We start from the raw sequence: 25789 nt of genomic DNA on the forward strand, positions 1-25789 counted from the left end.
GTTGGCGGGAGTACAGACGTGGCGAGCGATAGTGTCGCCAGTCCGTGGCTTTCAGATTAGGCTCTTCGGAAAGAAATTGCGGCCATTGTCAATATGATAGACAGTGTCGACCACAAGAGGCGGGGAGATGAGGGAGCACATTGGTAGAGGGTGGACCAGATAGGGCGCGAGGAGCTTCAGTGCGGTGACAAGCTGGAGGAAGTGCGCAGAACGGAGTGGTTGACGGGAGTTGGCGTGTAGATACTGAAGTTGTAGTCAGAAAATCGGAAGTTGAAGCAGAGGTCGCGAGAACATATAGGAACATATTCTTTCACTCGTCGGCTAGAAAACGTGCTGGCTTGGGCGAAGCGGAGCAAAGGTACTGCAGGAATGCTAGCATGTGTGTCGTTTCGCGAAACGAAAGGAGGAGCAAGGCAGAATGTGACCATCCCTCTTCTCTTTTGCCACGCGGTCATGTCGTCAACACAGCCCACATATCCCACCACATTCTCCAGCCCAAAACCCGCGAAAATAGAGACGAAGGTAGCGCTGCCGCTGTGGGAGAGGATGGAGAGGGAGAGGGCAGTTATATGTGGGAAGGAGAATGGGTCCATGCATGGCGGGCATTAGTGCGTTGACCTGTTTTTTTCTTGCTTTTCGAATGGCTCAATTCAACTTCAGGACTCAATTACCGCCCTCTTTTTTTGCTGCGATGCAGATAATACCATGCAATGCCTAGAGCGCAACGTTGAAACAACTATCGGACAGCATCTGCTACACGCATTGCGTTTACCCGTCTCTGACGCTATATCCGCATCCCAATGGTTTCCAACGCCATTTTCAAGTGATTCGGAGCCAGAGAATGCCCTTTGTTCGCCCCCATCCTACTCAGCAGGCCCACTCTTCCCCATTTCTCCCCGGATACCGGGCTTCGAGCACCTCTTCCGGCACCCGTATCTCTCCTCTATCCCCGTTTCACGCCGACCTTGTCATGATTTCTCCCTCGGGGCCAATCATCTTCGCCATTGCCAGTTACGAATATGAAAACGACGGATAGCCTTGCGGTGGACTGCGTGGAAGCGGCCAGCGCCTGCCTTGGATTTGCCGCAGTATTCCCAAAGTGCATGATATGGTTATGGAGCACGCGTAGGAGAGACGACTCTGAGGAGAAATGTGGTATGGATTGGGTTACACGCTCTGAGAATCCGCAAGCTGACCACCCAAGGGCAGAACATCTTACGAACGCGTATCTACACTCTCGACATACCTGTCAATACATCCATCACCCCTTCACGACAGATAGCGCACCCCCGTCCCCCCCAGATTCAGCGGATTCTCCGTTCATCGACAACCAACGCAAAACCACACAACACAAATGATCCCTCGTCCCCATTACCTCTTCCGCCTCAAGGTCAGACATGCATATGTCTTTTTTGCCGCCTGTCTTGGTCTGGTCACACAAGTCGCAGCCCCGCAACAGACGACCCTGCAGCGTGGCGAAAACATTGTGTAAAGGTGCACAAACCGTGTCTCCTTTCGCAAAGCACCATACCCCTCACCTCCAGTTCTCTCCTCGGCGCATTTTGGCCTTGGTCGAGTTCGTTCTCCGTTTGCCGTTGGGCTGGACAATAGCTGTTCAAAGCTTCCTCTCTAGCTCCAAAACCGCCACGATCTTATACCCAGATGGGCTACTGCTTTATTGCCGCCTTTCTCCTCCGTCTATTCACCTCCCTCCCTTCTTCGTCGACCCCTGCAAGCCTTCATCGATCGCACGTCCCAAAATGGCAAGTCACGTGAACAGACGGCTCCTCGAAAGTGCTGGTGTATCTCTCCCGACACAGCGGCTGTAGCTCCCGCTGCCATACTTCCATGTCAACCACAGTCGATACTCGCTACCCAATTCTTTTGCCCGTACAATCCGAAGCGGAAGGCCTTCGTCGAGCGCGTTTTCTGGGCAGCCGCTGTAGACGACCATACATTGTGAATACATCCTGTGGAGCTTTAAAAACGGTGTCTCCTTCTGCAAAGCACTACAACCCTCGCGCCTAATTCCTTCTTTGGCATATTTTGGCCGATAAGCTCATCGTTGAGCCTGTTCTCCAACGTTCATGCCGTTTCGCCACATGCTTGGTCCTTGCCTTGCTGTCCGAACCTGAAAGGGTTACTGCTATTGCTTCATCATCTTTTCATCTTCAATATTCAACTCCCTACCTTACCCGTCGACGCCTGCGCCATCCGTACGACCCAATCGAAAGGGCGTCCCAAAATGGCAAGTCACGTGGACTGACAGCGCGTCGAATGAATTCGATGTATCTCTCCCGGCACAACAGCTGTGGCTCCCGCTGGCGTATCTCCATGTGCACCACACCTCTCCTTATCTCCCCAATTCTTTTGGCCGTCCTATCCGACGTGGAAGGACTTCATCGAGCGCGTTTTCTGGGCAGCGACAGTGGGCATGTGGAAAGCCTGAAGTAAGCAAAGGACATGCGCTGGGGTTTTGGATCATTTGGTGTAACGGAGGGACATTAAGCGATGCTATTTAGTCCTTACTGCATGAAGAAGCTATACAACCGCTCTCGCGGGAGTCCGCACATGGAGCAGTAGTCAGTGAATGCGAAAAGGCAAGACCCACGGTTGGTCAACCAATCCACCTCCTGCGCCAGCTCAACGAGATTTTCCATTTACTTCCACCCATCCTGAGCCCCGTTCGCTTCCCCAGCATGAATTTCCAAGGCAGTCCTGAGGAATGAGTCGCGCTTAAATGGGGGAAAGGGGTGGAAAAAGACACACCTGGCGCCATCCATACATTCCTCCCGGTAGCTTGAAGCCTCAGAAAGACGTGTTGAATACTGCCATTTCGATACCTGGGCGGTCGCGCGAGGGAGGAGTCATCGTACGGCTCGTGGTGGTGCAGCGGAAAAATCGGCGAGGTCACATGGCCGCCGGCCGATCACCGCTTCTACCCCACCACGACCACAACTATACCATTCTCCTCGCTGGCTGTGTTTTCTGGGCCCTGCTCATACCCCGAGGCAAGTAGAGATATGAACTTGCTGTCCCTGCTGTCCCTTTCGCTGACTGTCTCGCACAGCGACGACCGCAGCCTGCCACTCTTCAATGACGCGCTGTAGCTTTCGTAGATATAAGAGCCACCGAGAAAACTCACGTTCGAGGGCAATAGAATGGTTTGGTGGGAGCCGGTTCGTTATCGTCCGCCTCCACACTTTCCTTGTACTTATTTCAAGTTCCTAGATGCCATTCTCCGTCTGGCAGCGCCGCATGCAACCATTCTGAGAGCTTATGTAACTACGCCAAAGCCCGTGTAAAATCATCTCCGCGCGCTTCCTTTGAGTACAATCGCTTCGCAGAGGCTAAAGCAACAAAAATACGGGTCCATTCCGAGTCGTATTTCTAAGCTATCAACACCGCGACGGACAGCCTGAGGGCCAGTAGCGCAAACGAGACGTGCTCCGGGACGGCCGTTACAGGGGAGGCGCTATATACGGGCAAGTGGCCTGTATCAAGCAGAAGGGTAGGAAGACAGAGCCTGAAACGCTGGAGGGCCTACGGTGAATGTGTTCAAGCGAAACCTATCGACCGTTCCTGAATAACACTGGCCAGCCTCACATCAAGCAAAGTACTAGTATCCCGCGGTCGCGAGATAAAACAGGGTTTGCCGCACGCTCTGGCAGTAGAGGACTTTGGGAAGAAAGCCTGCTCGGACTGGTACCACACCTCCCGCATGAAAATCCACCTCGCCTAGCGAATCATTCAAGCCATGTCGCGCTTTCCTTCCCCTTAATCGACACAAGTTGCTGTCGCCTGCGCCAGCCATTGTCAGCCAACGCTGTTGTCCTCCTCTGCGAGCTCGAAATGGATAGTTCACCGCCTGAATAAGGCTGTTTATCGATCGTGTAAGGTTGTAGCACGGTCTGGGCTCATGCGCCGACCTCGGCGGACAGCTACGACCTTAACCCCCATGCTCGCCGCGACGTCAAAGAGATCCGGAACGGACAAAGGGATGAGGGACTACGGCTAGGAAGGGGGAAGGAAATAATGCACCAGTACCGATTGCGAAGGAACAGCAACAAGATGAAAAGATGCTGAAAGAGAGCAACATATATAGAAGGTCATGAAAATAGTAGATTATGACCAGTCGAACGGTCGCCATTGTCTGCAAAAGAAGAGGTGTCGCAACGAAGATACCAGTGGTGGTGGTGGAAAATATAGATGTGGACAAGAATGTAAGAGATCGAATATAAGCAAAGGACGCGGCTGTCGGGACGAGGGACACATGAAATGTGGCAGCTATCAGCGCACAAATCAGTTATGGAAGGAGAAAATGGAGTTTCGACACACCAAAGTCCCTCAAACGAGACATATAGCGAAAACGTCAAACATCTTCCTCTCCACCAATCTTTCGATCTCCACCAGCCACCTCTCTCGATTCCCCTCCCTCTTCCTTGCTAGATGCTGTATGTTGTTTGTAGGCTGCTCCATTACCGAGCCTCGTTCCTCGTTTCGCATACGAATTGCAGAGAGGCGGGGCACAACGCAAGTGATACGGGTTTGTGGAGCGGGAGTATGAAGCGTAGATACGACTCGAGTTAAGCGCATCTTGGTTGCTTGAAGTCCTAGCATTGCGGAGGTAAGCGTAGGCCTAAGGTAAAAACGCGCGGGAACACACACAATTCTTGAGCCCAGCATTCATCCGACGATTTCGAAATGGGCTTCTCACCCAGCCGCCGGCGGTGTTCTCCAACTTGCGTCCGTCAAGGGGAATGTGTCTGGGGTGAGAAACACAGTGTCCTGAAAGCTCGTCAAGCCGCCATTCAGAGAGAAGGCGAGAGCCATACGGTGCACAAGTATCACCCATTGGGTCCCAATATCGAGTATCTGGACGGACGGATAGACCTGCGAGTATACGCATAAAATTAGACCAGTTAGCAAGATGAATAAATGCAGACCAGACTCGGATTCACACACCGTCTTTCCACAAATGCGAAGTCTCATTCTTCATTCACCTTCGTGAACGTCACACACACGCGCACACACCCAGCCTTCCCAGCCTTCCGACAAAAGCCGAAGTCGTTCGTCGAAAAGCACGTTGGAGTCAAACGCTGGATGCGACGGTCAGCGAAAGCAGAGAAAGAACGTTCTCCAAACACACACCTACGGACCCAGGCTCGAGGCCAGCCTGCTGGATGAAGCATATCTTCAGCACCGCGGTAAGTTCCAGTGACGGCAGCTGAGCGACAGCGGGCGGGGCAGGCCGTGGTGGGCTTCGTCGTGGTGGAAAAGAGAGGAAGGAGATCGGCCCGGTGAACACGTGATAGCGCTGATCTTTGCTTAGCACCACGACGACGACCCACGCAAGCTCCCCTACGTTCCGCAAACGCTGCTCCACTGTCGGTATTGCGTCGTCGGAAAGAGCGCCCTCTCCGTCAAGCCAACGACCGCGGACTGCCAGGCCCCACGTAAGTCTATATCCTATATGTCCTTTCTAGTTTTTTGCGTGGCGGGTGCTCAAGCGCCATTGCTTTCGACAGGACTACATTTAAATATACGCTTCAGGTCAAGACGTGCGCTTATTTGGCTGGAAAAGAGTTGGAAAGAGGGACCCGCGGATATGGAGGACCAAAGGTAGAGTTGACGAGACGATAGCAGGGTTTTCCGCCTCCGCATTGGAATGTTCAATATCCTCCAGCGCAAGATACTATCCGTCTCGTTGGCAGTGGGCACGCAACCTCGCAAGAAGAAGCTTAAGCGCACTACGCGAAGCAAATAACGAGAGCCGGTTCAACGATGGCCTTCCCAGCGAAACATGTGGTGGAGGTCGTTCCACGGTTGGAAGCCAGAGACAGCCTAGTTGACGAAATAGCAGGTGCCCCTGCGCTGGCAAGACAGAACAGGCGTGATGAGGAACTCGGCGGAAGGAGAAGAGGCGGGAAGATACGAGATGGTCAGGGTATGGAGGCACTGCTATCCATTTAGAATATTCTTGCATCTGTGTGCCGGACAAGAAGCTGTGAAAACAAGCTCAGCGCCTTGCATTGCGTCTTTGGGCAAAAGTACATACTTTGCGAGGCAGTTGGTTTGAATGACTGTGCCGCAAAGAACAACTCAATGTCGGCTTCTCCGTCGTCCGTCCTCCTAATTCTAGCATAAGTTCGCGTAATGCGTAATCAGGCCAAAAAAACATAGCGTTAAAATTCGCCTAAAATTAAAAGAAAATTTTTCAGCCCTCTCGGGCATTAAAAAAATCAAAATTGATGAACTTATGGTCTAATTACTACAGTAAGATATGCATTGCGGCCGTCTTCGTCGTCGAAGTGATCCGGACATCTGAGATGATATCTCGTCGAAAGTGTATGAGGTTTAGATACTAAGATAGGTTGAGGCAGAGCGCTATCTTACTGGCTCGGATCTGCTGGTTCGTCTTGCGAGACAACAGTGTCGGACCAGTTTAATGTTCGCTGTCCCGCCAACGTGCTGTCAAGGCAATCCTGCCATTGGGGCTCGGCAATGCGCCACACTGGCAGTCAGGCTCGTCAAGCAGGAGACCGAGCTCGGGAACGGGAACGCAAAATAAGTCCACAGAACGCTTCGTCGTCCGAGCACCCCCTCGAGGTCAATGTCCATTCCGGGTTCCCTCCCTCCGTCAGTCCGTCAGTCTTGTCCATTGCCGACGCTGCCATAGCGCTATGATCGTCCGAAGTCGCTGGTGGGGGTTTAATGTTTGCACGCTACCGCCTGGCACAAATGGCAGGCGAGTTCATTGGGTCAGAGCTGGCGTCAGAGAGAAAGCCGTTTGGCCCAATCCGGCGCCGGCGGTCACATGACGCCGGCGGCATGGCCCGACCGACCGCAGAATTGGGGGGTTAAGGTCGTAGCTGTCCGCCGAGGTCGGCGCATGAGCCCAGACCGTGCTACAACCTTACACGATCGATAAACAGCCTTATTCAGGCGGTGAACTATCCATTTCGAGCTCGCAGAGGAGGACAACAGCGTTGGCTGACAATGGCTGGCGCAGGCGACAGCAACTTGTGTCGATTAAGGGGAAGGAAAGCGCGACATGGCTTGAATGATTCGCTAGGCGAGGTGGATTTTCATGCGGGAGGTGTGGTACCAGTCCGAGCAGGCTTTCTTCCCAAAGTCCTCTACTGCCAGAGCGTGCGGCAAACCCTGTTTTATCTCGCGACCGCGGGATACTAGTACTTTGCTTGATGTGAGGCTGGCCAGTGTTATTCAGGAACGGTCGATAGGTTTCGCTTGAACACATTCACCGTAGGCCCTCCAGCGTTTCAGGCTCTGTCTTCCTACCCTTCTGCTTGATACAGGCCACTTGCCCGTATATAGCGCCTCCCCTGTAACGGCCGTCCCGGAGCACGTCTCGTTTGCGCTACTGGCCCTCAGGCTGTCCGTCGCGGTGTTGATAGCTTAGAAATACGACTCGGAATGGACCCGTATTTTTGTTGCTTTAGCCTCTGCGAAGCGATTGTACTCCAAGGAAGCGCGCGGAGATGATTTTACACGGGCTTTGGCGTAGTTACATAAGCTCTCAGAATGGTTGCATGCGGCGCTGCCAGACGGAGAATGGCATCTAGGAACTTGAAATAAGTACAAGGAAAGTGTGGAGGCGGACGATAACGAACCGGCTCCCACCAAACCATTCTATTGCCCTCGAACGTGAGTTTTCTCGGTGGCTCTTATATCTACGAAAGCTACAGCGCGTCATTGAAGAGTGGCAGGCTGCGGTCGTCGCTGTGCGAGACAGTCAGCGAAAGGGACAGCAGGGACAGCAAGTTCATATCTCTACTTGCCTCGGGGTATGAGCAGGGCCCAGAAAACACAGCCAGCGAGGAGAATGGTATAGTTGTGGTCGTGGTGGGGTAGAAGCGGTGATCGGCCGGCGGCCATGTGACCTCGCCGATTTTTCCGCTGCACCACCACGAGCCGTACGATGACTCCTCCCTCGCGCGACCGCCCAGGTATCGAAATGGCAGTATTCAACACGTCTTTCTGAGGCTTCAAGCTACCGGGAGGAATGTATGGATGGCGCCAGGTGTGTCTTTTTCCACCCCTTTCCCCCATTTAAGCGCGACTCATTCCTCAGGACTGCCTTGGAAATTCATGCTGGGGAAGCGAACGGGGCTCAGGATGGGTGGAAGTAAATGGAAAATCTCGTTGAGCTGGCGCAGGAGGTGGATTGGTTGACCAACCGTGGGTCTTGCCTTTTCGCATTCACTGACTACTGCTCCATGTGCGGACTCCCGCGAGAGCGGTTGTATAGCTTCTTCATGCAGTAAGGACTAAATAGCATCGCTTAATGTCCCTCCGTTACACCAAATGATCCAAAACCCCAGCGCATGTCCTTTGCTTACTTCAGGCTTTCCACATGCCCACTGTCGCTGCCCAGAAAACGCGCTCGATGAAGTCCTTCCACGTCGGATAGGACGGCCAAAAGAATTGGGGAGATAAGGAGAGGTGTGGTGCACATGGAGATACGCCAGCGGGAGCCACAGCTGTTGTGCCGGGAGAGATACATCGAATTCATTCGACGCGCTGTCAGTCCACGTGACTTGCCATTTTGGGACGCCCTTTCGATTGGGTCGTACGGATGGCGCAGGCGTCGACGGGTAAGGTAGGGAGTTGAATATTGAAGATGAAAAGATGATGAAGCAATAGCAGTAACCCTTTCAGGTTCGGACAGCAAGGCAAGGACCAAGCATGTGGCGAAACGGCATGAACGTTGGAGAACAGGCTCAACGATGAGCTTATCGGCCAAAATATGCCAAAGAAGGAATTAGGCGCGAGGGTTGTAGTGCTTTGCAGAAGGAGACACCGTTTTTAAAGCTCCACAGGATGTATTCACAATGTATGGTCGTCTACAGCGGCTGCCCAGAAAACGCGCTCGACGAAGGCCTTCCGCTTCGGATTGTACGGGCAAAAGAATTGGGTAGCGAGTATCGACTGTGGTTGACATGGAAGTATGGCAGCGGGAGCTACAGCCGCTGTGTCGGGAGAGATACACCAGCACTTTCGAGGAGCCGTCTGTTCACGTGACTTGCCATTTTGGGACGTGCGATCGATGAAGGCTTGCAGGGGTCGACGAAGAAGGGAGGGAGGTGAATAGACGGAGGAGAAAGGCGGCAATAAAGCAGTAGCCCATCTGGGTATAAGATCGTGGCGGTTTTGGAGCTAGAGAGGAAGCTTTGAACAGCTATTGTCCAGCCCAACGGCAAACGGAGAACGAACTCGACCAAGGCCAAAATGCGCCGAGGAGAGAACTGGAGGTGAGGGGTATGGTGCTTTGCGAAAGGAGACACGGTTTGTGCACCTTTACACAATGTTTTCGCCACGCTGCAGGGTCGTCTGTTGCGGGGCTGCGACTTGTGTGACCAGACCAAGACAGGCGGCAAAAAAGACATATGCATGTCTGACCTTGAGGCGGAAGAGGTAATGGGGACGAGGGATCATTTGTGTTGTGTGGTTTTGCGTTGGTTGTCGATGAACGGAGAATCCGCTGAATCTGGGGGGGACGGGGGTGCGCTATCTGTCGTGAAGGGGTGATGGATGTATTGACAGGTATGTCGAGAGTGTAGATACGCGTTCGTAAGATGTTCTGCCCTTGGGTGGTCAGCTTGCGGATTCTCAGAGCGTGTAACCCAATCCATACCACATTTCTCCTCAGAGTCGTCTCTCCTACGCGTGCTCCATAACCATATCATGCACTTTGGGAATACTGCGGCAAATCCAAGGCAGGCGCTGGCCGCTTCCACGCAGTCCACCGCAAGGCTATCCGTCGTTTTCATATTCGTAACTGGCAATGGCGAAGATGATTGGCCCCGAGGGAGAAATCATGACAAGGTCGGCGTGAAACGGGGATAGAGGAGAGATACGGGTGCCGGAAGAGGTGCTCGAAGCCCGGTATCCGGGGAGAAATGGGGAAGAGTGGGCCTGCTGAGTAGGATGGGGGCGAACAAAGGGCATTCTCTGGCTCCGAATCACTTGAAAATGGCGTTGGAAACCATTGGGATGCGGATATAGCGTCAGAGACGGGTAAACGCAATGCGTGTAGCAGATGCTGTCCGATAGTTGTTTCAACGTTGCGCTCTAGGCATTGCATGGTATTATCTGCATCGCAGCAAAAAAAGAGGGCGGTAATTGAGTCCTGAAGTTGAATTGAGCCATTCGAAAAGCAAGAAAAAAACAGGTCAACGCACTAATGCCCGCCATGCATGGACCCATTCTCCTTCCCACATATAACTGCCCTCTCCCTCTCCATCCTCTCCCACAGCGGCAGCGCTACCTTCGTCTCTATTTTCGCGGGTTTTGGGCTGGAGAATGTGGTGGGATATGTGGGCTGTGTTGACGACATGACCGCGTGGCAAAAGAGAAGAGGGATGGTCACATTCTGCCTTGCTCCTCCTTTCGTTTCGCGAAACGACACACATGCTAGCATTCCTGCAGTACCTTTGCTCCGCTTCGCCCAAGCCAGCACGTTTTCTAGCCGACGAGTGAAAGAATATGTTCCTATATGTTCTCGCGACCTCTGCTTCAACTTCCGATTTTCTGACTACAACTTCAGTATCTACACGCCAACTCCCGTCAACCACTCCGTTCTGCGCACTTCCTCCAGCTTGTCACCGCACTGAAGCTCCTCGCGCCCTATCTGGTCCACCCTCTACCAATGTGCTCCCTCATCTCCCCGCCTCTTGTGGTCGACACTGTCTATCATATTGACAATGGCCGCAATTTCTTTCCGAAGAGCCTCAACACCCTCGACAAAGCATCAATTGTCTTTCTAGATTCATAGTGTTGCTTTTGCTATGTACCCTTTCTCATTTACAAGATGACGCGGCATCATACAATATCCATACATTCTCGAAGTGCATGATTGAATGAAGACGAAGACTTGTACTATATGTCGATGCTAATGTATCGATGAATTTGTGTTGCCAGGCAGAACTGCAGAGGGTTTGCCCTGATGTTCCGTGAAAATCGACAGTGTGCGTGCTTTCAATTCTTTTCTTGCCTCAAGTTCAGATCCCGCGGCGAGTCGCGCGACCGCTGCGGCTGAGTGCTCATCTCCGAAACGCTCACGTGTCTTCGTTATCGTTTCCTTCCTATCGGTACCTCTGCTGTCAAGACCGCCCTCCACACTGAATCGATTGCAACCTGAACCAAACTTGAAGCAAGTTACAAGTAAGATACTCTGTGGCCATACCACCGCGGCCGGCGCACCGCCAACCAAATCCATCTACCGGAGACTCACGAACACTCGCCCAGTTGAATCTGCAGTAAGGAATGTTAGTCACCGGCGCAAATTCATTCGCGCCACCACTCACCCTGCCGGCGCAGTCACACAGCCCGAGTTGTGAGTGCTGCTCGCCTGGGCGCCGTTGGTGCAGGCGTCGTGTTTGCCGCCGGACTCGAAGAACTCGATACCCTTGGCGCCGTTGAAGGAAATGCTGCGCGCGGTCCGGCCCTGGCCGAGGAGAATGCACTGGCCCGACTTGCCGTCGGAAACTGTCTCGATAACGCCGCCAGTGCAGCGGGCACCGACGTGCCATTTCAGGGTTGTTGCGCTCGCACTGCCGGCAGCGCATGCGATCAGGAGCGAAGCAAAGAGGTTGATGAGTTGCATTGATATATCTGGGTCCCGAAAACAAGGGTAAATTGGGAGTCGGTGTCGAGCTTTCGACACATGGCTTGCGCATGGACAGACTAGTACTCGCCCTCCACCGCCGCAAAATCTTTACGCGCAGTAGCCAACCTATACAGTCGTTGGTTGACCCGCACATGCGATGCCTTCCCGAATACATCCAGCCTCGACAACTCGCGCGCTCGGAGTCTTGGTAACTAGCGCTTCCGGACCACACAACGATAGAGGCGATGAGGGAGAGCAGCTCGACCAGAGATGATGTTTCTCCTTCATGTGTATCGCAAAGATCCAGCGAAAGCAAATGGCCATGTTGGGCGATCGCGAATGCAGATTATTTGGTGCGGGAGGTTCAGGCTCTGTACATCGCTTCGAATGGGAAGCTGTTAGAGGCACGAAACGAGACTCACAGGCTGTTTCGGTGGCAAGACAATACTTACTGATTTCTCGTCGCATGCGTGAGCAGTTCTCCTGCCCACATAAACTCTGCTCTTTCAGCCGCCCTTCGATCCGCGTGGTCGATTTGGGATGTGCTCTCAAAGGAACTCGAAGGTCGGCAAAAACAGGGCATGAAGCGTGTCAAACGGACTTGCGCCATCGGCATTATGGGCAGAAGTGAACATGGGGGGATAGTTATTGCGTGTTGTGAAAGCAGAATTCGACTATCGCCAGCAGTACCACCACGAGAGCTCCCACTTGCTCGCCCTTGACGACACTCTCGTTTCGGCCAAACCAAGGCGAATCAAGTTATCCTTCGGTCCCAGCCCTCGAAAGTGGAACCCACTGAGTCCATCATCTACCACCTATCTTGTCGGTTATTCATCTCCTAGGCGAGCGCCGCGTCTCCTCCCAACACGACCACATTCTAACTGGTAGATGGCGTTGACAAAAACACGTCCAACGAGGGCCTTCCGTCGCAGATTTTGCATCCAAAAGAATTAGGTAACAGGGGGTGTTGCGGCGCAGTAAGCTCTCGCCGTAGCGATACATAGCGCGGCTTCGAAGATATATCGAATGTGCTTGGCTTGGGCATGAAGATGCCGAGGACGACGGCAACGATCATGGTTAGACAGGCGGAAAGATCTAGGGAAATCGAAGAGGCGGGATAGCCCTTCACCACAAACACACCACCGATGACGCGTCCAGTTATGACCTCCCATCTCCTATGCTTCTATGTTATGCATGCCGACCCACCACCTAAAACAGCGCCACGAGCGCCACCTACAACAGGAGCGACATCCCCAAACATGAAACCCCATCGTGCACACTATCGCACAACCCTAAACGGTCCCCGCTCCCCCGAGCACCGCGTCTTAGTAGCACTAGCGTACTTGTCCGCGGTATAAAAATGTGATTCAAAAAAAAAAAAAATAAAAAAATAAAGCAACTGGCACGTGACCTTCTCCTTTGGGACAGAGGTCATATGGTCGATATGGTCGATACTGCGGGGACAGGAGGCGAACCAGAGGTGGATGGATGAGGAAGGAATATGGGTGAAGATGCAATGCGTGTTGAGTGGCATGTCTATTGGAACGTTGTTTGGTGGTTGGCAAAGCCGCGAAGGAGAGAGAGAGAATTTGAGTCATAATAAGACCGCTTGAGCAGCCGAAGTTTATGAATGAGTTTAACGATTTGTGCTGACGGTGGAGAGCATCTAAAAGATGACTTTCCGCGTATGGAGCTGGAGGCATCTTCAGTGATATGTCGACAAGCCTTCAGAGCAGACTGGTGAGTTCCTGTGTGTGGGCAATACGACCAGGCTCACCTCAAACGCGGAAGATTCAGCAGTAGATCTTGTCGCAGAAGGGATAGAATGGCTATCGCGTGAAGACTAGCTGGCGAGTGAAGTCAGAATGTGTGAACAAGCGGACGGGTGCGGCCACGCACCTGTATCGAGCCAATATTACTTCGTATTTGAAAGTGAGTGTGGCGGCGCCAGTTGCTTCAAACTCGACCTTTTGCGGCCCCAGATACCCCCCTCCCCGCCTTTTAGCTCTCATATCCTTTCCACGTCACTCATGCCGCAAGTTGTCGAGATACCAAACGCCGTTAAGAACCGTCATGCGAAATCAGCCATCTTGAGTGCAGCTATCCCAAGCCAAGGGATACATCTTCGCCGTTAGTGGCAGCAACGAGTCACCGACAGTATGTGTCGCGTGGTGGGGAGGAGTGGGATGAAGGAGCCCGTGTCGTCGTGGAGGAGAGGAAGGAAGATCGGGCCGAGCCATGTGATCTCGATCTTCTTTCCTCTCCCCACTAACGCTTCTCTTCTGCTCGAGCGCCTCGTCTTGGACATCTCTACGTCAGGCGGTAGCTCTCAGACCTCAATCTCCTGTGAATAGCTTACCGTCGGTGAGGATGTCCGCCCTTTACTGCAAGTTCAGTGTGTCCTGACCACGCTGTTATCATGATATCCCTAAGAAACGTCCCTGATTCTTGCAAATGCCGCGCAAAACTTCGGGTGAGAGGGCAGGAGAGTGGATGTGGATGCTCTCAGGCTGGCGCGGGATACGGAAGGACTGGCCGAAGGTGTGTGTTGCAATTGCTATCATTTGTGGTTTCTTGCTGACCGATTCTCTCAGCAATAACACCATGCACATGCTCACGCTCAAGTACCCACACACATCCAGGGTCCACCCCTCTTAGTCGCTGTGCTCCCTTGCCCCGGTAAAGACCTGATATTTCCTGAAGAATACATGTCGCGAAATACACGACTGCTGCTTCGTTCACTATCTTCTCTGCTATAGACCCTATCGCCGGGACGTGCTAAGGGTTAGGAGGGTGAGGTATGTTTCCTTGATTGCCGCCGGCCTCTCGCTCAATCGTTCACAAACTTTCAGGCATACTCTCATACTCAGATTCGTACCGAATACCGTACCAGTTAACTGTCGAAGCTAACAGAATTGCTATAACAGAATTGCTTCCTACTCTACTCGCTAGGCTCGTTGTGGACCAACAGGGGGTAAGTACTGCCTGTTACCCCAGTGTATAGTAGTGATGACACGCAATCAACTAGGAGCGGGCACGACCGAGCATGATATCCCATTTCATCCTCTACTCAATCTCGTTGTTGACGTCTATTGGTAGACCAGTAGGTGACTCAGCGTCCAGTTTGACTTCGACTGACGGCTTTCACCGCTATCTACTGACGAGAAATGCTTGTTATACGACATTCGACACGATTTTACACAGGTACTACTGGGAGTCCTGTATTTGGTACTAGAATTGGAACGCAGCTACTGGGAACTCAAATCTACGCAAAGAATGGTCAGCGACAACTATCTTCTCTCGAGGTACGACTCACGCCAACCAAACATCATACCGCTGCTCGTCGCCGACAAGCGGCGGGTCAATCGGAATCTCGCGGTCTCCGAAGCGGCTGCTGAGCCACCCATGGAACGGGTAGTCCACGCATCCATTCGGAAGGAGCTGCGGCCGGGCGCGGAATCCGCCGGGCTGCACCTTCCAGAGCGGGCCGTGCTCCTCCAGCTCCCGGCAGGCAAGGTGCTTCGAGTTGTTCTCCACGTATCCCTTCTGCACCTCCTGAGCGGCGTCGAAGGGGAAGTCGTCTGGGAACCAGCGCTGCGCGGGCGTAAGTAAGTACTATCATCGTCACAAGAGCAAAGCTAACCATTCCGCCGTAGCCGTCTGTTGTGGTACCCCCATTGGAGAGACAGCAATGGATCTCGCAGAACGGGACTGTGTCGTGAATGTCTAGACATTACTCAGCTCGCGGGTACCCAACACAAATGAGATCGACTCACGGAAGCGGGCCTACAACGCGACATATGAGCACGATGACTTTAGAACAAAAACAAGACTCACCGTCTCGCCAAGTCCGAGCGTCCAAGGTTGGACATGACAAATCTTCTCCATCGCGTCGTCGCCAAAGACCAGCTGAAAGCCGCTCATATTGTAGAACTCGAACTCGTCCAAATCTATGCTGCGATCAGTACCTTCCCCCCGAAAAGCTAATCAACACTCACTTCCGCTGCTCGCCCACGGAAGCTGGTCAACCCTAGTGAAGCCAAATTGCAGGGCCTTCACGTCTGCCGGCGCGTGGGCCGGGAACACGTTCCCGACTCTCTGCGCATCGAATGGAACGGGCCCTGCGCAATGTCCGGCATATGCTCCATCAACAGGAACACCGCACCGTCAGCACCAGCCCGAACAGTGCCGTCCGCTGAGAGGATTCTCGTGGTGGCCGCCTGGAACCGCTCTGGCGCGAGGGTGCGTTGGACAGCCTTGCCGTTGGCGCTCTTCATAACAATATCCCCTAGGCATGCTTTTCAGCGCTGACTTGAATCCACCACCAAGAGCAGAAACATACCATACAAGACCTTGATTGCATCCTTTGGACTACATCCAACCTCCACATCTGGTGGGACAGCGTAAACATGGAGGCGCTTGCCGGCCACGGTGATCAGCGGCATGGATACAACGCCCATGAGACCAAGCGTCTTTGGACGTGGGATGACCAGGAGGACCTCGTGCTGCAGTCGCGCGGCACGGATGTCCACTGCAGCATCCGGAGCGAAGAACACACTCGGGTTGATGCGGAGGCTCGGGGCTTCCGGGCCGGTGTGGTATCCGGGGACGTAATACGAGATCGAGGCGATGTCCGCAGGCTACTCATAAGTAAGGCGCTGCGAAAGCTTGAAACCTGAACGCACGCGGTCCTGGTTCGTGTAGTGCGCGACTGCGAGGCGGCCGGCCGAGCGGTTGGTTATCTGAGATTTCTTAAACGTTCCTGTCTTCATTGTCTTGATATCGATGGGCTTCATGTATAGGTAGACGCCAGAGTTCTTCGCTGCAAAGATTTCAGTGCGACCTTGAAACTAGTTGTTGTTGTTGAAGACGCACGTTCTTCAATGGCTGGAACGCGTGGTAAGTAACACAGTAGGCCACTCCAAAACTTGAAAACTTACGTGCTCCCATGCAAGCGATCGCAAATGAATCAATGGGCCCTGGCAATGTTCGTGAGCGGGCGCGGGATCCGCTTTCGTGAGCTGTCAACCCGCCATCATTGTGGCGCGGCTAGCGTTTGGATGCCAAGCTCCATGATTCGTGGATAGAGCTCAGCACACCCTCTGCCAACTTTGATCCCATCAGTTGAGTCTGAAAATTGATTTCAATTCACGGGGCAGTTGTTTCGATGCGGTGTCAAAATTTCAATTCATTACCCTTGTGCCCTTTAGGAAACGTGTTCGTTGTTCTGCTCCCCCACACGTCGTGTGGATCTGCCTGCAGGCTGGACAATTGACGCGTTCGTGATTGCACGCAACTACTGTTGGCCCTGTGAGTCGAACTGATCGGATTCCGCACGGTATAAATACTGAGGGGCATTTTCAGCCTTCTTCATCGTTCTTACCACTCACCAAACTCCAGCAAGATGTCAGCTACCGCCGAAAGTGTACCAGCAACTAGCAACCTGGAACCCAACGACACCCAGCTGAAGAAACACTGGTTTTCGCTCGAGCTGAAGACCGATTCGGAACGATATATATAACATCTTTTTTCATTGTTTAATAGTGTAATGAGGTTTTTTGCTCTTTATGAGCTTGTTGAGTGGTGTTTCTGACTGATCTTGAGGCAGTTGGGATGTGCTTTTGTCCAGAAGTGAAACATGTGTCCTGATAATTTGAAGGTTTGTGTTTTCAACTGTGAGCTTTGTTTTTCCTGGATTGAAGTTTGAGTGATGTGTCTTGAGATAAGCAGATGGTGGTTTGTGGTTTGAGGTTGGGGTTGTCTGACAGGGATTGTCATCAGATGACAATACATCATGATCAGACCATGATTGACAATGGTCTGTTCAATATCTCATTGCTGATATTTATGCAGGAAGCTCACCTATTTTGAATGAGTTTGGACCCAGACTGAAAAAGTAACTATAATTAAATTTAGTAATTAATGTACAGATTTGTTTGTTATAACTCACAATTACTATTGAAGGCAAAATACTGAAAAAGGGCATCCCTTTATTCATTTTGAAAAAAAAAAAGATTTAGAAAGACCTTATGGATGGGACAGCCTTGAAATTAGCCCAGTGATTCGACCCAGGGATCCAATAACATTTATTACTAATTCACTGAAGCTTTTTTATATTAGTTTGCAGTGAGGTTTCTGGGTGTGTGAGCTTCCATACCAGATAGAACTCTTTCTACTCATCACCTATTGTGAGAGCAACCCCGGAGGCTCTGACCTAAGTCTGGCAGGAGAGGATCCAAAGAGAAGAATCTATATAGTGCATGCCTAGATAGGGAATGGCACGGGTATACCCACGGGTATCCGAGGGCCTACCCGTACCCATACCCGCACAGCCACAGTACTCATACCCGCGGGTATGGGTATGGGTTTACCCACGGGTTGGTCCAGCCTAGAATGCAAGGAAGTCCATTGCTGGACACAGAAGGCCTATTGCAGGCCTTATCTCAAGAGGACTGTAGGGTAATAGTTGAGGCAGACTAGACAGGGCTGGGGCTATACCCCAGCTTTGAATGCTACTTGGATAAAGTGAATTTGTAGGTAGAAAAATATTGGAAAAATCCTACCAACTATACAATAGCACACAGGGGCCCAATGACCTTATTAAATATCTTAACTATGTTTTACATTGTACTTATAATTTGATACAATATTGAGAATAGTACTTAGAAGTTAGCACACACTTAGCCTGAGGTATTAGTATGGTAAATAACCCTAAGTATGATGTGTTCATATACTTGGTGCAATATATCAGACACAGCTTTGTATTTGAATTAGGATTGGTTATATTTTACAGCTTTTGTTACTAAGTCAGGGCTTTAACAGCACAGTGTGCCAGTGACCCTTGAAATAGCAGTGTGGAGTAAATGAAATACTAAGGCCAGTGCCAAACATGTGCATATATCCACACGACATCTGGTTAATATAAGAGTAATTAGCCAAGGATGGCTACTAATTATCTGTAGACCATAGTCTCGGAAACCCAGACGTTTATATGCAATTCGAGAGGGGGAAGCAAACGGATTTGTGTCCAAATATGTTAATGGATGACATTTCTGACATTTGATTGATGTTGCGTGGTGGTGGGAAAATTTTAGGGCGTATAAACGTCTGGGCCACTCGTCATAGTGACACCTACCGTCACTCCTCTGCCTCAAATTCCTGGACCAATCCTGGGTGCCCCTCTGCGTCTTTGCAAGCCAGGCTCTTCAAGGAAGGCCTGTGGGGGATGAGGGCCAGCACCCAGCGCTCCGACAGCGTAGTGCTGAGGTCCTTGAGGATGCCCGGTGTTATATCCGTGCCGACTCCGGCATCCGTCTCCGATATCCGTCTCCGGTATTTGGTTTTTACGCAATGAAGATTTACTGAGCGTTTCCAATTACTCCGACTTATGATCTATGCAATCATCTATGCCTTGTTCCTCGTATGCAACTCCTCTTCTACTTTACTTGACTTTGTTCTAATCTTGTTACTTACTTTGTTATACCTTATTCCGTTTCCGTTACTTCTCGTACTATAAATACTTTGATGTATTATCACGTACTTCAGTTTGTAAATTAACGTTGCTGGTCTCTATCTCCCAGCGTCGTCTCGACTCCGCTCTTCCTCTCTTGTCTTGTCTTGGTCAACTGGAAGCCCCGGTCACCCAAACATCCTTCTGTGGTGTTCCGCCCCAAGTGCTCTACGACTTCGATTCCGTTTCCGTCTCCGTCTCCGTCTCCGTCTCCGTCTCCGTCTCCGTCTCCGTCTCCGTCTCCGTCTCCGTCTCCGTCTCCGTCTCCGTCTCCGTCTCCGTCTCCGTCTCCGTCTCCGTCTCCGTCCCTCTGGTCGACACGGCACTTAACACCCGGCTATATAGCTATGGGCTGAAGCCGAGTGACGGTAGGTGTGACTATGATGACCGGCCCAGACGTTCGTATGTCCAAAAATTTTCCCACCTCTCTATCATCAATCAAATGTCAAACACGTCGTCAATTAACATATATGGACACAAATCCGGCTACTAGGATTCAGCGAACGCCTGGGTATCTGAGACTAGTAGACCATACCATATGCAGCTATGGCCGTAATATAGTACAATATTTGATAGTGCCATTATATTGTATGACAATGATAGGACAGTATCCTGGTCCCATTCCTATAATCCCAGCCAAATTTTGCCCTGGAGTGACCTGGGTCAGCCAGTGGTGCTGATCACCTGTGTAGAGAGGCTTGTCCAGCCCCAGAGGTTGTCCCAGAACTCCAATACAATATGGTTATGACACCATATTATGCCTGGCTATATGTGTATATTATGGTGATGGCCAACAGCCCTAATTGTTTCTCACACTTCCAAATCAGGAAATATTCATTAATTTTTCTCTTAATGACCTCTCCGTTACCTATAGTGTACTAAAAGCAAATCTGGCCTTAACTATATTGGAAGATCATATGTAAATGTTCAATCCTAAGAATCTTAAAGAGCTGAATGATCATGTCATTGTCAAATTAAAATTAAATCAGTGTTGGGAGGTCGGCGACCCTGGCTCGACCTTGAAAGTCGCCGTCCAGGGAAAGTCAAAGGCAAGTCGGAAAGTCGGACGGAAAGTCTGACAGCTCGGTGATCGGTAGTCATGTAATTGCCGGAATTTGACGTGCCCAAAATAATCTTTCCCACACGAGGCGCCTTGCTCTGAGCGGGATGCTGCGATATAGCAACAGTCTGAAGCTTTGCTGTTCCCCATCGATGGACCGCTCGATGCCGCAGCGGCTTGCAGCTGTAGGCACGCCTCGCTTTCGGCTACGAACGACTCTTAAATGCCGCTGAGAGAGCGCGCGTCTTATCCCGTCTTTCGCCCCATGTCAGCCACCACGACCGCGCAAGAAGCAGCCAACCGCCAATGGCAGCGTCAACACTTCCGCGACGACCCTGCTGTGGCCGCTAATCGTGCTGCTGGCATCCCAAACACGGGGAAGACCAAGGTCATTTGCCGCCAGCATCTCCAAGTGCGAATCCAAGAAGACCGGCTGGCGGATCTCGCGAACGGTCTCCCTCAACGCTCGGAGGACGATCTCCTTCCTATTTGTGCGTCGCTATATCCCCTACTCACCTGTTTTCACTGATTATCGCGTCCAGATTTCGCCACTGACGCCAAAGCTCAAGATCGGATGTGGATGCAAGAACGCCCCGACACACTTCTTAATCACCTCTCCAAGTGCGAACACGAGACGGAAGATGTTCGACAACGTGCCAAGGGACGATCTCGAGCAGCGCAAGGCCAAGCCGAAGGGCAAATCGACGGCCCCGACCAGCACGTCCGGCGCACACATCCTCATGCCATTTCCCTCGACTTCCTCCAACGATCCAGCCTACAACAGCCTTGCTCTTGCTGGCCAGACAGCGTTCCAATACGCTGGGATGGGCTTGGATAGCGGCACGGTCTCCTTCCCATCCAGTTTCGATGCGACAATCGGATCGAGTACAAGTTTCGCGTTCAACGGGATCCCATTCGAACATCGCCCTCGTCGCGCCTCCTCCCCGTCCCTCGTTCCTGGCGACTCGATCTCCGAGGCTGGCACTGTGCCGGGCCTGTCGCGTCAGCCGTCATTCCATGGCTCGGACACTTCCAACAAACGAGCACCGCGTCGACACGTTTGGTACCCAGGCCTATCCAACCTTCATGGCAGCAATGCAGCAGCAATTCGAGTATCGCATTGCGCGTCTTACGGCGTCTGGCGGCTTGCCGCTTTCGTGGATCGAGAACCCGGAAGCGCTCGCACTATTCGCGCTATTTGTTCCGGGGGCCGTTGTGCCATCGCGAGCCGTTCTGACGCGCCGTCTTATCCCGGCCGTCTTGAAGGAGCTCCAAGACGAGGTTAAGAAGCGTGTACGAGGGTCGATGGGCACTCTGCAAGCAGATGGATGGACGGGAATTGATTTCCACCATCTTATTGCGTTCATGCTGGCAGCGGCGGGTCATATCAACACCGTCGACGTTTACGACGTCTCTGACGAGCGGAAGACGGCAGTTAACTTCCTTCGACTCATGATGGAGGTTCTGGAGAAGGTGAAGAGGGAATGGGATGTTTTGCCGATCGCATTTACTTCGGACGCATCTGGGGAATCGCGCCAAAGCGCGTATCGAGCTCCGGAAGCTCTTTCCCGAGCTTGTTACGCCGGATTGTTATGCGCACCAGATCAATCTTATTGTTGGCGACTATTTCAAGGAATGAATTTCTTACTTTCGCCTAGGCTCCCTCACTTATAGTATCTCCAGGTGGATAAGGGCTTCCTGAAATGGAGCAAGGAAATCACCGACCTCATCGGATGGCTCCGGAGCAAGACATTCGTCTTGGCTCTTCTCCGCGAGCTACAGCGATCGTCCAATCTCCCCGTTCTCGCAATTATCCGCGCGGTTTTGACGCGATGGACCTCCCACTACCTCGCATACACTCGCCTAATTGCTGTAGGCCCGCCTCTCCGAGCACTGGTTGCCCGAGAAGACCTGCGCGGCACGGATAACCAGCTCATCACCGGCGACAGCAAAGCGAAGAAGAAGGCCCAGAAAATGGTCGCGTTGATCAAGAACCCACAGTTATGGGCTGCTCTCGAAAGGTGCATCGCAGAATACTCCATCATTTTGTGTTCTTACATAGTCTAGAATGCGAACCCACCTCTCTCCGCTCGCACTATGCGCCAACATGACCCAAACGGCGTTCTGCCGCCTCGACCAGGTCCTCTTCTCGTTTGGGTACATCTACTGGTACTTCTCATGACTCGAGGACCCCGAGGACCAATTCGTGCGAGCCGCCGTCCTCGCTAGTGTCGAGCGGCGGTGGGGAAAATGCGACCAAGACGTTTTCCTTGCGGCTGCAATCGCCAATCCATTCCTCGACCTCAACGACTTCATGCCTCTCCCCATCCTAACGCGCGGCGCAATCTTCACTCTCTGGTCCCGCCTCCATCTTCGATTCGAGAAGAAGGAAGCTGATCCCGCCACCCTTCTCGCCAACATCAATGACTTCTTCAACAAAACCGGCAGCTTTGACACCCTCCCGAAGCTCATTCCGGCCATGCGAGCAGCTGCTCTCCGAGAGAAATGCATCCCGGACCCGCTTGCGCTATTCGGAATGCTCTCCTTCCCCGGCCGCGATATTCCCGACTCGCCGTTTATGGCCGTCACGAAACGCGCCCTCAACATCACGGCCAACTCTGCTTCGTGCGAGCGCCTCTTCAGCGTTTTTGGTGCCATACTCACCAAGACCCGAAACCGACTCGGCAAGGAGACGTTGCGCAACCTCGCTGAACTAAAGATGCTCATCCGCGACGAGCATCTGCGGAACGGCGATGTCAAGCCGCGATTGAAACGCAAGTTTGAGCAAGCAACACCCGACGCTCAAGCTCCTTTGCCTTCCACCATCATCGCGAGCACCGACGCGAGCACCGAGCCGGATTCGGAGATGGAGCTCGATTCCTCTGCGGAAGACCCGGCAACAGCTTCATTGTCAACTTCGTCTTCTTCGGAGTTCCATTCGCTGGCCGAGCAGCTTACGCCGCATGGTCGCTGACGACGAAGATCTCGTCGATATTCCGCGGCCCGATCCCGCCAGCATATCGGTTACAATTGGCGACTTGTTTGACTTCACAAGCGCAAGTTGGGTCCATGGGTACGAGCTGGTGGGGAAAGAGGCACTCAACAATGAGTCGGAGGTCTACGAGCTCCTCGATCGCGGCGCGACGGACAGTAACGGTGCTTCCGTCGAAGTAGATGCTACAACAGCGGCTGTATTGGGTCTGTAGACTAAAATACTCGTACTTTCTACAACCAACACTTGAATGAGCAGCGTCGCCGGCCATTTACGCGCGCTGTGGGCCAGCCATCACATCGTCGTCAAGTCCAAAAGTCAGGTCGCCGACCTTGGTGATGGACATCGGCGACTTAGCGGGAAAGTCGGCGACTTGCCGTCGACCTGCACAAGAGCTGAATGATGCTCATTTGACCATACTAGTAGCAATCACAACTATCTAAGGTTGTAGCATTAAGCCTGAGAATATGAAGAGCTTCTTACTTCAATATACTTTTACCTAAACCTGACTAACTGGATCTATATAATTAAGCCTAGATATAATAGTAGGTTCTGTGAGGACTAATTTATAATGATAGTAAAAATAATCTCATACCCAACTAGTTATTTATATGAGATTTCATCTTAAATTCAAGTTTGGTATCTCACTGGCATTCATAAGATATTTCTGTACAATAATAACTTTTGCTGATATACTCAAGCCCAAGTATGAGTACCATACCTACCATGGCAATGACAATACTCTTGAATCTGACTAACTCCATTTATATCATTAAGCTTAGATGTGATAAGAGGGCTTTACTGTAATTCACCACTGATAAAGGCAACAACAATCTTGGTTTCATATATAATTGAGTCTTGATACAGTAATGGAGTATCCAACTCAATGCCAATGAGAGCAATAACAATACTCCAGTACCCAATTCATTAGCACTACTATCCTATTTCAATCAAGTGTCGGTCATTTTTTCCACAATTCAGAACCAGGAAAATTTTCTTTTGATTTATGGTGATTTTTCATGAGGACTTTTTTTGGTCAATGTAACATATAACTAGGAGACTTAATCAAAATAGGACAGTATTTAAGTGAGCCAGGAGTTATGACCCCTGATTATAGCTATAATCATTCTATATTCCACTAACCCAAATTTTTCAATGCAAGCTTAGTTATAATAAAACAGTTACAATGACCAGATGATTGCTATTTTCACAAATGATGGCATGTCCAAAAGAAAGAGAAAAAATTATGTGATGCTGGTACTTGTCCAGGAAGAGAATAGGTTGTGCTTTTGGCTGTTGTATCAACATGTCAACATCTCACTAAACAAGTATGCTTGGTCTCCCATATTTGATAGCTGGAATGTTGGCTTCATCACCATTGATGCGGTCTCGAGCAATGGCACAAGTGATAGTGTGTGTTGACATATTACTAAACTCAGTGATTTCATGGCAAGAGTGTTGGCCCTAGTTGACTAATTGGACAATAACACAATAGACACTATTGTTGATATGTCTAAACCCCATGGGTAGACAGGAAGAGGATAGGTGTGTATATTGCAGTGGTGGTCAGACACTACTTATGATTTATTCTCTGTTTATCAACTCCAGGCATGACATGATATATTTGAAATGCCATCATTTATGAAAATAACAATAAGTGACTAGATTATAATGATGACAAGAATGATTTTGAATCTAACTACCTGAACTTCTGTAATTGAATATTCATAGAAGTGATATTGAAAGTTATCTGTTTCTTATACAGGTTATTAATTGCTCTAGATTTGAAAAGTTTCAAGCAATTGGCTTTGACTTGGAACAGCCATAGTATCACATGAAAACTTATACAAGCAGACCATGGAGACCTTTGAGCTGTCATATACCCAGTTGGTATTTTACTTGTTGTGAATCTCATATGTCAAACTCAGCATCTTAGACAAAATTTCCCCCTCCCTATGTCACACTGGTTTTGCAAATTTGGCATCCCAAAATGGTAATTTTGTGATTTCTTTCAGTATCTCTGGTGCTAAGAATTTCCTGATAAGATTCTCTGAATTGAGTTTTTATCAATAGCATTTTGGCCATTTGAATTAAGTAAAATGTTGAAGTTTTGATGTGTTTGAATGTTCTGGCAGTTTTACTTATGCTGACTGATTCTCTACTGACTCACTTGGAATATGTTAGAACAATGTATAACTAGTAGATAAACCCAATAGATAGTCAGTATATGGCATTGTTTGCCTTAACGCACAGATCCCTTACAGGAGTGTAATTGCAATGCTCACTTTGATCCCATCACATCTTAGATCAACCGGAATTTCAACATAAAATAGTACTATATAGTGCTGGACCATGATCAGACTATAGTCAAATGGTGATCTGACTATGGTCAGAAATTGACACTTTGGGATAAATTTTTGAAGTCAGAATTTGATCATGAGGTAACATCACAGAGCAACCTCAGACCTCAGAGCTGACAGCTCAAACCTTAATCTTGCACTGCAACCTCAATGCGCAAAGCACACTCCTCAAATACAAGCATCACAAACCTCAGAATCTTATGAATATACCTCATTCCTTAGCTCAACAAGCACT

The 25789-nt window shown here is 50.9% G+C and overlaps 3 protein-coding genes across 3 annotated transcripts; 2 read left to right on the plus strand and 1 right to left on the minus strand.

Annotated features, from left to right (window-relative positions):
* Window positions 1–5183: 5183 nt before the first annotated feature.
* MIND_01148100 (uncharacterized protein) lies at window positions 5184–5973 on the plus strand (the record flags this gene model as incomplete). The annotated part of the gene is made up of 5 exons (XM_037368012.1): window positions 5184–5207; window positions 5333–5456; window positions 5529–5622; window positions 5687–5814; window positions 5864–5973. 5 exons carry the CDS (start codon window positions 5184–5186, stop codon window positions 5971–5973), a joined length of 480 nt encoding a protein of 159 aa, XP_037215844.1.
* A 4942-nt stretch (window positions 5974–10915) lies between these two features.
* On the minus strand, window positions 10916–11638 carry MIND_01148200 (uncharacterized protein; the record flags this gene model as incomplete). The annotated part of the gene is made up of 3 exons (XM_037368013.1): window positions 11331–11638; window positions 11210–11277; window positions 10916–11160 (listed from the first exon to the last, which is right to left on the minus strand). Exons 1-3 carry the CDS (start codon window positions 11627–11629, stop codon window positions 10916–10918), a joined length of 612 nt encoding a protein of 203 aa, XP_037215845.1. The 5' UTR covers window positions 11630–11638.
* Window positions 11639–20467: 8829 nt separating this feature from the next.
* Window positions 20468–23176, plus strand: MIND_01148300 (uncharacterized protein; the record flags this gene model as incomplete). The annotated part of the gene is made up of 7 exons (XM_037368014.1): window positions 20468–20693; window positions 20745–20823; window positions 20864–21252; window positions 21296–21675; window positions 21886–22223; window positions 22270–22342; window positions 22391–23176. The coding sequence occupies 7 exons, from the start codon at window positions 20468–20470 to the stop codon at window positions 23174–23176; spliced, it is 2271 nt and encodes a 756-aa protein (XP_037215846.1).
* Window positions 23177–25789: the final 2613 nt, after the last annotated feature.

The sequence above is a fragment of the Mycena indigotica genome (assembly GCF_014461135.1).
Source record: "Mycena indigotica strain 171206Taipei chromosome Unknown Mind.scaff0010, whole genome shotgun sequence".
NCBI lineage: Eukaryota > Fungi > Basidiomycota > Agaricomycetes > Agaricales > Mycenaceae > Mycena > Mycena indigotica.